At 34.3% G+C, this 15,010-nt stretch overlaps 1 protein-coding gene across 4 annotated transcripts in view; it reads right to left on the reverse strand.

Annotated features, from left to right (window-relative positions):
• The window catches only part of LOC118181966 (sprouty-related, EVH1 domain-containing protein 2-like), a 339,980-nt gene that overhangs the window by 140,364 nt on the left and 184,606 nt on the right, over positions 1-15,010 (reverse strand). For all 4 annotated transcript variants that reach the window (XM_085816020.1, XM_085816018.1, XM_085816017.1 and 1 more), the window contains exon 2: positions 8,080-8,201. In XM_085816020.1, coding sequence (XP_085672146.1) covers positions 8,080-8,108 — 29 coding nt within the window. In that variant the 5' untranslated portion in view covers positions 8,109-8,201. The remainder of the gene's footprint in view (positions 1-8,079; positions 8,202-15,010) is intronic.

Here is a 15,010-nt window from a genome sequence, read left to right on the forward strand (position 1 = left end):
TTGCTTGATTCCGTACCAAATTCATGTCCTCATCTCATATTGCTTCTGCTCGCTGTTATGTAAATCGCAGGTTTCAAATTAAATTTCTTCTCTCAAAATGCAAGAGAAATACAGACAAATATCAGTTAATTTATAATCTTCTTCTCACTCTCATCCACACCCACCCACACATACAAAGGGGGGGGAAGCCTTATTGAGAATTAATCAGGATTACATAACATCAAAGAAAAGAACTTTGATGCTTTGTAACCCTGATTATGTTATGTCCGTGTGCATTGTGACGTCAGGCTTATTCATTATTGGCACTAAATCTCACTGCCTAGCGACAGTTTCTGTTTGTTAAAGTGGTGAACAGAAGAAGACGTAAGTACCCAAAAATGTTGCTGATTTTTAAGTTTTGGAGATTTTGTATTATTAATATTCGGAATTTAAGCGTAATTTAATCCCGAATATAAGCTAAGATGATATTTTAAAAAGCACCTGCTCTGCTGATTCGGTAAATTGGTTCTTGACAATTTTAAGATTCTTCGTGAGAAAATGAAATACCAAATTTTGCTGCCTTTAGTTTTGACGATGCTCACTTATAAGGTATTTCTCCCACCTTCTTGGCACGCCTTCGTGGTGCAGTGGTTAGCATGCTCGACGCATATTCGACAGGTCCGTGTACTGGTGGGGGAATTGCTCATTTTTTATCTCTCCTGCTTTCGAAGCAACCTAATGTCTCTACAGTGGCGCCGAAATTGAAAGGTGGCGAATGATGATTCTTCAACACCAGGATTTGGCGATTGGGTCCCCTAAATCCCCAGTCGCCCTTTTAAAGGAGGAGTATATAAGGTATTTCTCTCACCTTCTTGGTGTAGCGGTCAGCACGCTCGACGCGCATTCGAGAGGTCCGTGGTTCGGGTCCCGGCGAGGGCATTGCTCATTTTTCATCTCTCCTGCTTCGAAATAACTTAATGTCTCTACACTTGCAAACAAATAGACATACAAAATATTATTATTCAATGCATTAACAATTGCAACATATAAATCTGTCCAAAAGTAACTAAATGAGCAAATACTTCGAAGACTTATGTTCAGTATTAAAACATAATAGTTTTTTACAGATTTAGACAGAGACCAATTCTTTTATATGCAGTACCTGTATGACCATCACTAATGCTCCATGGTTTGTCAGAAACCGATAAATTACATGCTGATTTACAAATTGAACGTGCATTGGATTATATTTTGGCAGCTTCTCACAATTTCTTTCGAAAGATTCAAAATTCCAGTTATGAACATATTAAAAATGTTGCTAACTACGATCCTACCATAGAACATCCTTATAAAAGGCCTAGAACACCTCACCACAATAGTAAATATTGATTTTGTGAAATCTGCAATTTGCTTTTCCTTTTTCGCATTCTAAGCTTTGTTTACCACCCATCGTGAGTTGCTTCGCCTTCCTTTACCTACTGTGCTGTTTACTCTACCATGAATCTAAAGACACTCATTTTGGATTTTTACTTATTATTTCTACATTGTGAAGTTTTAACAGTATTTAGTTATTTAAAATTCCTGTAAATACAATCATTTCATGTCTTAATTTCAGTTCTATTTATGTACCTTTTATCTTTGTAACATCAGCATACTATCCCTATGCAGTTTACTTATTTCACTGACATTCCTGCATTAATCATCTCAGCAATAACTGTTTATTTAATCTACCATTATTGCTACCAGCTTGGACAGCTTTATTTCCACTATCGTTTGGATTTTGGGTAATTTTACTCGTTCCCGTATTTTCTATCAGATGCAATGCATTTGGTGCGCAGAGCGCTTTGTTTTTATGTGACCATTGGCCAAGAACACTCCATCGACAAGTAAAAATTCTTGGGTTGGATGTTTGAAGCACCAACAAGTTACAAGTTACAAAGGTTACGCGTTTGATTGCATCGAACGATGACAGCCTTATGACTGTGAAAAATGGAATATGACTGTGAAAAATGAAAATGGGTTATAAGATAGGCAAGCCTTTAAACTAAAAAGCAATAAATAATCTAGACCAGTGGTGTTCAAAGAAGTAGGCCCATGACCAGTTGCGAGCGTATATGGTGTATCCCGTGAATGCCAGGTTCTCTCGTTGGTCGCTGAGTCTGGTTCTAGTAGCGTTTGGGAAGCTCAACATCAGAACTGTACAGGCTTTAAACGCGTATTACATTACATTACATCATATTACACTGCACTGCATTTATTATACTATACTACATTTAATTATATTACGCTGCATATTATGTTTATGGGGTACAAGTCACAATTATTTTCGTCTTAGAGTTACACGAACAAAAGATTTGGAGATTCTTGATCTTAGACAGTCAGATGCAATTTCATTCTCTCGATATCCTTGCCGTTTTGAGCGTTTCCAGTCCTGACCGATTTCGCCGTATCAGTTTTTGATAAGAACGAAATCGGTAATCTTTTTCTTGTCAGTCCTTTCAAGAAAATTTCTTTTCTGGGTGTTCCTCAGCCACCAGTGGTTAAATGACTACATGACTTTTCGTGTTTTTCAGCATGTCTAACGTGGATACGAGCAGATTTCCCTTAGAAAGTCCTCCAAAAAGCATGCCTTCCTTTACACTAGGGAACCTCGTTTGAGTACCACTGGTGATACACAGGAGAAAGAAAAGTGGTACGCAAAGAAACAAAGTATTTTTAACTAACTCGACGACCCAGTAAGCACTCACTGCCCGGCTGTCAACTCGATCCTCTCCGCATGGACTGACTCGCTAGATGAGACACACACTCGATGAGAGGCGCACACTAACTGACTGCGGACCAGCAGGGTTTATATAGCTTTCGGCCTGTGTTCGAGAACATTCTGGGCTAAACCGGTAAGAATTCGTTCCAGAAGGTTCTCTATCCGTCCATGGGATATCACCAATTTTGTCGCCAAATGTCGCTAAATGGGCTATTTTTCGACAAATGTGACAATCTTGCCTTCCCTTGCCATTTTATAGCAACCCTAAAACTGCTTTGCGGGAAAGCTATCTTACCGCGCTGTACATTTCGTAACAATATTGCTCTATTTTTAGTTATTAGAATGGTTTATTTTCGTCGATTTGCGGTTTCTAACAGCATGTATTTTGTCTTCTTGTTGCTTTGTATTCTTTACTTTTCTACGCGATACGAATATCGTCGTTTATTTTTGAAGAACTCCTAATATATTGTGCATTTAAATATTTGTGAAAAAATAATAAAACAAACCTATATTTTCAAAATGAAAAAAAATGGCTAGGATTGACTAAGCTAGAAAGTGATGATTCACCAGTGATGGATGGATCCAGGACAATCTACTAGCAAACAATATTGAAAAAAAAATTGTTTATAGAAAATATAATGAAAGTTATTTATCATTTGGGTTTATTTGGAGTGGAGATGAAATGGACCCTCAATGTCAATGTGTTGCTTGCGGTGAACTGTTATCTAATTAAGATGTGAAATCATCGTTTCTTAAAAGACATCTTGAATCTAAGCATGGTAATTTAAATAATACATCTGAAGAATATTTCAAGAAAAAATTATCGGGGTTCAAAAAGAGTAAACAAGTAATGAAAGGTTTTGTTACTTCTAGCGAAAATGCTTTGGAAGGTTGTTCCCTGGTAAGCCGAAGAATTGTCAAGACTGGGCGGGCTCACATTATTGGAGTATATTTACCTTATATTACCATTATTACAAAATTTCATATTTAGGCATAATGTGAGATGTAGAATCGAAATATGAAAACAAATGGCATGTCATTTCAGAAAAAGTTCGATTTTGTGTCAAACTATCTACATTAGAACAACGCTATATATAAATCTAATACATATCTAAGTCGCGCTTTCGAGATGTGAAAAATGCAGTTTGAATTTCGTCAATCGGCCCAGTAGGATGGGGGATATAGAACTGTCTCCCCCTTTTTCCCCCGCAGGTTACCTGAAATTTTATCTCGTGAAGAAAAAGAGCAGTCGACTGAAATTTCCTGTAATCGAACTGTAACTGAAGATTTCAAAAATAACACGCTTGTTAACTTTTGGCTGAACCGATAAAAAGAATTTAAAAGTATTTCAAATAAAACTATTAAATTTTTATTGTACTTTTGCAGAACCTATTTGTGTGATTAAGGATTTTCTTCCATATTCTAATTGAAAAATAAATACAAAACAAAATTAAAAGTGGATCCTAATTTACAGTTAAAATTAAGTGAAATAAAATCAGACATAAATTGATCTCTCTTAAAAAGGTCCCAAATTTAGAACTAACGGATCACGGATGATCACTTTGCTATTAACTTCAACTACTATGAGTTTTTACTAGTCGATTTAGTTTATTGTCCTAAGTCCAATCACGGTATTTTTTTGAATTATGGTGCAATCGCACCTTACACACGGAGGCGACGCTGTTATTTCGGCAAAGTCAGGAGTTCAAATCTAAGTTCGTAAATTTACAAAGTCCTTATAAGCAAGTGAACTAAGCACTGGGCTCTTGAAATTTAGTCTCTAATTCATATATACACTATTGACACAGTCTTTGAGATATGCAGAATGTTGAAACTTGCGATTTCATGGTCATGTGACGTAAACCAGCTGGTGGAAAAACTTTCACTTTCATAATTTGCGTAAATGGAGATATAATCTTGAAAATTCATTTTTAGGATTGAAGTCAGATGTTGTAGGCAGGCGTATTGGAAAAGTGAATATAAGTAAAGTCACAAACGTTCATGCTAATGTTGAAATTTTGTATGTGTGACAGCTATAACATGTAGACGTACACCTCCCTTTTGGGTTGCAATCGGCTACGCCAAAAGTATATAAATATATTTATATATATATATCCATTCTGTTACTCAGCTCAGTAGCTCAGTGAGCTTAGTTTCTTTATTTTTACATATTTGTAAATTGTGCATTTTCTGCTTTAAAAATGTTTGAATTATAATATTCTTATCTTCCGATTAAGGTTTTTATGCCTTTAGTTGACCTGTATGTTAATGTTGTAGAATTATCAACAATTTAAAAGCTGTTTAAGTGCGTCTAAGCCTAATTTGTTTACCATAGCAGCCATATTTGTTTACATTTGAAAGTTAACAGAATAGTGGATTTGTTGCCAATCTAGAGAAACTAAGCTTCGGCAACAACAAAGTAACGTCATCTTTTATTATAGCGAATTAAATTACGCTTAATCTATTCTGGAATTATCATTTGAGTTATTAAATTATCTCATATATTGACTCAGCATAGCGTCGTTCACAACAAATCAAGTCAGTTTCTACGCCTTCACTGTCTTTTTGTGGAGTGAGACCAAAAGTAAACTTTCAATTTGGGCACCGAAAAACCTGCCTTCTTGCGCACTGGACGAATTGCTTGTTTTTGCGTAGAAACTGTAATTTTAATTGTAAAATTTTTTTAAATTATTTTAAATGTATTTGGTGTTTAATATTTCAATTTTTTATAACGATATTTTGAGGTTTTACGTATTTTTGCCTTGCCGCGAAGTGAGAACTGAACTAATTGAATGAGAACTATATTTCTAATGAAATTCGAGGAAATAAGTTTAAAAGAAATGCAGCAAAAAAACTCATATAATTTAATATTTCGTGCATGGATGTCATGTGGTGTACAGATCAAATTTTTTTTTAGTTCATCGTATCAGTGTCCAGTTTTCTTTGCAAGATTGCTTACCAAACTTCCTTTTACGTCTTTTTATAATTAGCGCTCTGTGTGTTAACTTTATTTATTAAATATCATCTTCTTTATACTGACGCCATATAAAATTCTATTTAATGGTTGAATCACAAAATATTTAAAAGCAGTATATCCTTAGAATTTCCATAGTTCTGGCGCACTGGAGATCACAATGTTTTATTTTGTACAGTGCTGCCACAACACGCTTTCGGACCGTTGAGTTTGTTAATCAGATATTTGGAAAAAAAAATCATTAAAGTTTTACAAAATATGAAATAAAAAAATCTGAAAGCTTTTCAGATTTTAAATCACGTCCAAAGGGGCGTTTTTTTTAAACATTTTGTGTGTTACATTTATTTATTAAATAACATGTTCTTAGCACTGAAACCATAAAATTCAGTTCAATAGCAATGTCGCAAAATAATTTAGAATTTTCGATACACGGTCTCACGCGCTGAAGATAAAAACAATTTTTTTTCTGTACAAAGTTGCCATTGCTCGCTTTGAAATCCTTCAGTTTGTTAATTAACAATTCGTTAAAGTTTTACAAAATAGGAAATCGATAATAAAACAAATTGCAAATTTCAAATTTGTCTTCCACATGACCATATTCGTAGGAGGATCACGTCATTAAAAATTCGATGGTTCTATGTACCGTATTTCATCACAATGTGAGAAATATACATACATTTATGCAGATTTTTCATTATTTAATTTCTTCAAATATAATGCAGGACTTTAACATTGGGTGGCAACAGTTTGAAAAGTGAAACGGACATTTAACGTTATTCAACGCAAAATCGCAAAAAGAAAATAATACTCCTTCAGGGACAAAGCCGCTTTGGGCGATTAAAAAAAATTGAAGGTTTCAGATTTTAAATTACGTCCAAGGGGACATTTTTTAACGTTTTGCGTGTTACCATTATTTATTAAATATAATGTTTTTTGCACTTAAAATTCAGCTCAATAGCAGTGTCGCAAAATAATTTTAAAATGAGCATAACTTTAGAATTTCCGATACACAGTTCCGAAAGTTAGAGATAAAAAGGTTTTTTTTTTTTTTTTTTTTTTTTTTTTTCCAACCGTAGTGTTGCCATGGCTCGCTTTTAAATCGTTGAGTTTGTTACTCAAAAATTCGTTAAAGTTTTACAAAATATGAAATCGATAATAAAACAAATTTCAAATTAAAAGGTCGGGCTTCCAAGTGCTGATGCTCGGTTGGAGGACTTCGTTATTCAAAATTTGATGTCTCTAGTTACCGTTGTTTTTTCACAATGCGAGAAACATTCATGCATTCTTGCAGATTCGCCATTATTTATTTATTTAAATATAATACATGGCGATAATATTTGGTGGCAACAGTTTGAAAAGTGAATCAATGCAGAAAGTGAAACGACGAAAAATGCCGTTTTGAGACTAATAACCCTTTCGGCTGATGTTGGTCTGCTTGTATTTAAAAACTTTGGAACAGTTTTAATTTTAAAACTATATTACTGCAGAACTATTTCAGTTTATTAGAAAAACACAAAATATTTAACTGAAAATGTTTGAAACGTTTCTTTAAAGATAATTTAATAAAACTTTCACATATATATCAAGTGTATGTAGGTAGATACTGAACAAGACTCGATTTTGATTTGCAAGTAAATATCGGGTGGTCCAAGATAAACCGAACCAAAAGCAAGTGAAGTCTCCCATGTCCGGTTCACGTTATCTTGGGGCACCTGTTATATATTATCGCTTTACAGGCCATGTGTTTGTTCTTCACTTGCTTTGAATTCGGTTTTTCTTGAGCCAACGTGTATATAAATATGTAACCATGATGCATTTACTTTTTGCATGTTATTTACTTACCATGATATTTTCATTTATTTATTTTGCTTTTTTTCTTACCATTTTTTTTTTTTTTTTTTTTTTTTTTTTTTTTTTTTTTTTTTTTTGTTGATAGAAATATGTAAATGTGATTTCAAAATTCTTTCTTTAATACAAGTGCGCATAATTTATCTTTATAAACATCGAATTTATTTAATAGGTTATAATTTTCACCCTGACGCGAACGATCGTATAATGCAGATTTAATTCTACGCTCTGGAGGTTAACTAAGTAATAAATTACAAATTATGTGTACCATAGCTGTTATTGAAGTGATTTTAGATAACTTTTAAGTTCACGGTCTTTCGTTTTAGCTCATTATAAAACCACTTAATATTTTGAAACAATGGACAAACACAAATGCTGCAACTGGAAATACTAAACTCACATTCCAGAACAGGGAAGCCGTTAAAAAGACACAATTTACTGAAGCAGCTATTAATTCTTCGCCGCGCCTAAAACGAAATAGAAGAACAGGAGAGAGAACGGAAAACGGGAGACTCACCTGGCTTCGACTTCCGGAGGAAGCGTCATTTCCGTTTCCGGCCAAGCGGCGGCGGGACATTCCTCGTCGCTGCAATACACGTCGTGCGGCGCTCCGAAGTTTCCGAACACACGGTACACCAGCTGAAAAACAGAAAATAGATTTTTAAGTGAATTACTCTTGAGCACGTGCTCTCGAAGCGGACGTGGAAAGGGAAACGATAGCCGTTAACTGTAGTCTGGAAAACTAAATTATTAAAGCACATCCCTGTACCCCTCCCTACAAGTGCAAACTTCCAGCAAGCACCGCAGAAGCGCTTAAAATTTTATAGCGAGAAGAAGAACATATTAGCTTCCCGGATCGTATAAGTCAGAAGTTAATAATTTAAGCCACTATTCCTATTAAGTGATATTTTGCAGATTTGCACAATCATAACCAAATCAAATGAATCGAAGATTTATGATTTAACTACAGAAACTTAATAAGATTTAGTAGGATTTAAAATTCTCATTTAATTGTCTGGCTTACATTTTCCGCTCACAAGGAGGTATGTACTCATGACAGGCCGAAGGGATAAGAGCGCTATCATTGGTCATTGGACCAACTGGACAATCATTGGACCAATGGTAAGAGCTAATCATTGGTCATTCTTCTCGGGTCCGGTTCCCAAAAAACGGATTTGTTGTTTGGAGTTTTCGTGTAACATGATACCTGTCTTTTCCTTAAAATGGCTTTGTCGGGTATGTTTACCCTAAAGGATAAATAGCCCTCGCGTGCTTTGTCGTTATCAGTTAGCAACAACAGCGAGGAAAGGTCTTTCAACTTGGAATGTTTTATATCACTGAATAATTTGTTGTTGTTCCAAATGGTGGAGCACACATACAACTCAATGCATTCGTCGGGAAAAGCCAACCTACTACATCCCTTAGTCGTTTCATTAGCCAGAATATTTCTCAAAGTGAACCAACCACAAAAGACGACCGAATTACATCCGGGATAAAGGGAAGCTTCGTCCCAGTTTTGATGGAGAACAGCCCGGAGTACATGTCACTGAATATATGTGAGGAGTTTAGGGAAGAGATGATGTAACTAGTTCCTGAATAGTTTTTTTTGAAGGAACTTACCAAGGAATATATTTTTATTAAAAAATAATAAGAGTTCTAAACATTTTTAACTGATTTTATATCTACGTAGAGTCATTAGCATTTGTGAAGTAGGAAACACGGAAAATGAGCAATGCCTTCGCCGGGACTCGAACCTGGACCTATCGAGATACGCTACCGTTACATCACGAAGGCATGCAGAAAGGAGGTAGAAAATAACCTTATAACTATTATAATAATAACTCAAATCTATTAAATCCTGAAAAAAAAATACATATTGTGAAAAAAAGTAATGAAGAAAACATTGTTTTCTAAAAAAAGAGAATTGTTTGTATTGAAAATGTCGATCGAATTGCAGTATGCTGTTAGTCCAAGTAAAATACATCTTTTTTCTCTTTTGAAGTTGTGAGACTCATTAGATAGGAGATGAAAATGTTGTAGACAAGCAGACTTTAAAAGTGCAATTCATACAAAAGGGAAATATATTCTATGGATATCGAAGATCTTTTTCTTTGATAAGTGTCAGAATTGGTTTTGAAATGATAAAATTTGCATATCTTTTCGGCGATAAAAATTTTTATAAGTTTATTTCTGAGCTACCTAAATTTATGAGCATATTTTCTGAGACACCTAAAAGGATTAAGGGTTTAATTTTACAATGATATCATTCACTGAAGACTATGCCCCTTTTATAAATCCTCGAGTATTATTGAGTATTATGCTATCCAACAGAAGGTTTCTATTAATTAATCATAATCAAAAATGAGCTTCTAAATTACACTACGTAATTATCTTTAACAGATATCTTTAACAGATAAATTAATTTAAACAATTTTTAATTTCGTTTATATAATCAAGTAAGTATTACAAATTCAGAATGTGGAAATTTCTTTAAAATTTCAACAATGATTTCCATTTAATTCCCTGCAGTTTCTGTTATGATATCAATAATGCTAGGATTTCCTACTAATAACTGTCAGTTATCGTTGCTTGGAAAAGAGGTGCTAAGGTAAGAGAAGTAAGGAAACTTAGTAAAGAGGGAACTGAGGAAAGAGGTAGGTGCTTTGTTAGCATGAAGTGATACTTATTTATCGAGGCGAAAATAAATAAATAAATAAAAATCTAAAAGATTCCACATTTTACATTGCGCCCAAAGGGGCGTTTTTTAACGTTTTGCGTGTTACCGTTATTTATTAAATATCATGTTCTTCACACTTAAACCACAAAATTCAGTTCAACAGCAATATCGCAAAATAATTTGAAAATGGGGCATATCTTTAGAATTTCCGATACACAGTCTCCCGCGCTGGAGATAATTTTTTTTTCCCCGTACAGTGTCGCCATTGCTCGCTTCAAAATCCTTGAGTCTGCTAATAAAAAATTCGTTAAAATGTAACAAAATAAGAAATCGATAATAAAACAAATTCCAAATTCCAAATTCGGGCTTCCAGATGCCCATGTTCGGTGAAAAATTACGTTATTGAAAATTGGATGGCTCTAGGTACAGTAGTTTTATCACAATGCGGAAAACATACATACATTTATTCAAATTTTTCTCTATTTAATTTCCTTACATATAATACAGGGCTGTTATAGTTGGTGGGAATAGTTTGAAAAGTAAATAAACGCAGAAAGTGAATCGAAGCACAATGCCAAAACGAAATTAGTAGTCCTTCTAGGATAACGCCCTTTGAGCTAAAATAAAACACCCTTAGATACATAACGATACAGAATTGTCCTTAGCAGTTCTTTAATATAGTAGAACCTAGATTATCCGAGGTAATGGAATCGTAATAATCACAAATAATCGAAAACTTGGTTAAGGTATCCGACTGCCTTCTAATTGTCAATTTTAAAGAAATTTTTTAAAAAAACTTTTTATTACTTCATTTTAAAGCTTATATCTTAAACTGTCCAAAGCTACTTTTATTTTGCCTCTCCCGGCGTTAAAAGCAGAATTATGGCTGTTCTTATTCTACACCGTGAACCGGAAGTTTCTGTTCAAGAACCCGGAAGTTGATGTCGAAAGATACTCAGACTACTCTAAATAACTTTAAAATGAGAATTTTCATTCATCATCATTCATTTTGGTGATGTTCAAAAGATGATTTTTGAACCTTTCTGTTTGTTGTGAAGTGCTCGAGAACAAGATTAGTTATGCAATTTAATTTTCTTATTTCGCAACATTTTTTTTCCTCTTCTGTTTGTGTTTGCATTACATTAAACCTATTTTTTAAAAAACTTCACTTCTCTGTTACGAAATAACCTTAAAATATTACTACAGGAATTTTATGAAACTTTCGACAATATTCTATGAAATATTGTGAATTATATGGACTAAAATTTAGATTTAAACACAAATATAAATTTCTTTCAAATATTTTTTATTTATTTATTTTTTTTTTTTTTTACTTATTACTCATTTCGCTCTTAGGCACTACCCGGAAAGGGAAGGATGCCCCTTGCAAGTCTTTTTAAGTGAAACTGGCTCGTATCCACGTTACACATGGGAAAAACCACGAAAACTCCCGTCCAGCCAGCTTGTTCGGCAGGATTCGAACATCAGAACTAAACTATCAGTGTTCAGCGACTTTTACCGCTCGTCCGCTAGTTGGCTCTTTCAAACAATTTTGTAAATGAAAAGAGAGAAATTTCTCGAAAAATAGTTAGTGCATGTACTCAAAAGAGTATATTTACGAGACATTTTATTTTTTTACTTTGATTTTAGTTCATTTAATTCCTTATACTTTAATAAATATGACTTTCAAAAATCAAAGTAAATTATTGATAAATATTTTCATGAGAACATATAAAGTAGTCCTGAAATTTAACACATTTTTCACCCCCCCAAAAAAAACTGTACATTGATAATATTACTCACTTGTTTATATCATTTTAAGTAGTATTCTGCTAAATAACACTAATAATAGTTTTATTTGTATTATATTCCAAATTAGGAGTATCAAATGTAGTCGGATACCTTAATGAAACTAAATTTTACATCATACCAATATGTAGTTTAACAAGGTTATTCTAATATTACTTACTTGAAATTCTAAAAATACGTGTACATGTTACCACAGTTAACATCGTAACAAACTTTTTTAATAGAAAATAATATTTAATTTATTTAAAATAATATTTAATGCTTTATATCTTATCTCGTTTATTTGCGTTTTTGCAGCTGAGGATGATGGGTTCAGTAAAACCATCGAAACTAATCCTGTGAAAATTTGAAAATAGAACGCTGATTTTTGTTGTTTGACTTTTAAATAAATATTTAATGCCTTCAATTAACCAAATAATTTACAGAAGCTTCAGTTAAACGATAATCCAGAAATATTCATGAAAAGAATTATAATAAACAAACTCTCAAATTTTGTCAAATTAAATACATGCATTTTTATTAAGATATTAATTATTATTATTAATATTGAAAATAATCTTATAATTTTTTTGTGACAGTCCTATAAATCACGCTATTTTTTTACTTATAAGAGATTAGAGATTCTTAAGAGAAGCATTACGAGATAGCTCTAAAAATTAAATCATTCCAAAGCTTCCAGTATGAGTAATTTTCACACTGTCCGTTTCAGTTCCATCGTTTTACTTGTAAGGTTTATCTCAACAGTTATCTCTTTAGTTAAAGATACTTTCCTGTCCCTCATCATTTCAGCTCACCATTTCCTACCAGAATGTGTTTTTAGAATTGCGGTTAAGGCAAATGAGTTAGAGAGGTATTTAAGTCGAAGTTCCACTGACTTCATTAGAGAGCCAGAGATTCTGACTAGCGCGCGTTTGCCATTTGGCTAAACTCTCTGTAAGCTATCACTACGCTTGGCCGTATTTCAGGCCCTTGATAGCTTCGCCAGTTTAGTTGATATTTAGGGGCCAACTACTTAGAATCTTGATAGCTTCGGGGAGCCGACAGTTAAATTCTTATTTTGAGAAATAAAGGGTAATTAGCCCTTCTTGAGTTTACGTCTCTGTTCCTGAACAAAGCTTACCATTTCACGATGTTCCTACACACTTAACTGTTAGATAAAAGGTTGGATCTCCACATACTCAACATCACTTCTCATCGCTATTATTTTTTATTAATCTCCAGATTTATGGTGCAAAGGATTTCTTCGTAACTCACTAACTTCTCTGAAAATCTACTCGCTATTTTCTACATTTATCAATTCAGAAACATGTTTTCGCATCCCTTTGAACTACGCTTATGAATTTACTGTCAGTTGTGTCCAAGTTTTAGGGTTGATTAATACATACAAACCACGCTTTTTTAATTGCAAGGCACAAGAGGAAGGCCATTAAATGACCTGTCATTGATAAGAGACACCAAAGATTACTCACCAATAAGAGAACTGTTGTGAATATTACAGATTTTTGTTGTACTGTTGCAAACGTTACTACACTGTCCCAATGAATTCTATAAATATATCGCCGGCTGGATTATTAGAGATCTCATTAATAGATTCCCGTTTAATGAAGATTGTCTTGCAAATTATTTTACTATAAAGGGTATTTTATAATTCACTAACACATTATAAAATCTGGTGTAGACACTACATGACTTCCCTGTACCGTCTATTAAATTATACACACATTTTGCTGTACTTAACTTATTTCCTCAAATTATTCTAACTTAATTAACCTATTCCTTAAGTCAAGGTGAAAATGACATCAAAAATTGCAAATTTTGAAATTAAATAGTCCGATTAAATTTTATCGTAAGGAGCCAAACTACTTATGATTTTATTTTTCATAAAGAACATAAAACTTTCTAAAGTTTAAGTATAGGAACCAGGAGACCGCATTAAAAGTTAGATTTCGTTATTTGTCCAAGATGAATTTTTTTTTTAATTTGACATTGCCAAAACATGAATAGTTTTGGCACTGTCAAAACTAGGTATGTATATGTTACCGTGAAAGACCGAAATTGTAGAATGTCGACTTTCACCGGAGAATATCAACATTCACCAAATACGTCGGTGAAAGACCGAATATTTCACTATATTCTTGTATATTCGGACCCTCACCAGTGTATGTCGACAATCACACAAAGGACGCATTTGGATGATTTTTTACGTAGTAGAATTATCGGCCGTCAAGAATGTGGGCGTACCCAACTGGAAGTATCAGACGAACTTGGAATTGCCCAGAGTGTCATCTCCAGACTTTGGCAACGATTCCAAGATGATGGTAATGTGAGCAGATGTTACAGCACAGGTCGCCCCAGAGTTATAACGCCGAATGAGGACCGGTATTTGGCAGTTACTGCCAAAAGAAACAAGCGGAGCACAGCCTCAGACCTGTCTCGTCAGCTCTCTTCAGCCACTGGTACGACAATTTCAAGGCAGACCGTGTACAGACGCTTAGGGCAGATTGGTCTATATGCTCGTAGACCTGTCAGATGCGTTCCACTTACTGCAACTCACTGTCGCCTGCGGTTAGCCTGGAGTAGAGAGCATGTATTGTGGACACCGCAAAAGTTGGTTTGTGTGATGTTTTCCGACAAGTTCAGGTTTAGCTTCCAGTCTGATTCTCGCCGGAACTTTCATATGGAGAGCTCCAGGTACCCGTTACCACCAAGAAAACATCATTGAACGACACCGTTAGGGTGGAGCCGGAGTGCTCGTTTGGGGTGGAATTATTCTGGGTTCCAGAACTTAACCTGCGTGTTCAAATTGGAACCATGACAAGCCAAATCTATCGGGACGTCATTCTGGAACAACATGTACGTTTGGTTCGGGGCGCCGTGGGCGCACAATTTGTGTTTATGGATGACAACGCCCGTCCTCACCGTGCAAACAACGTAAGCAAATGCTTTCAATCGGAGGATATCA

Source organism: Stegodyphus dumicola, chromosome 4 (genome assembly GCF_044657685.1).
Source record: "Stegodyphus dumicola isolate Sdum_Otavi_A_Nest chromosome 4, ASM4465768v1".
In the NCBI taxonomy this organism is placed as follows: domain Eukaryota; kingdom Metazoa; phylum Arthropoda; class Arachnida; order Araneae; family Eresidae; genus Stegodyphus; species Stegodyphus dumicola.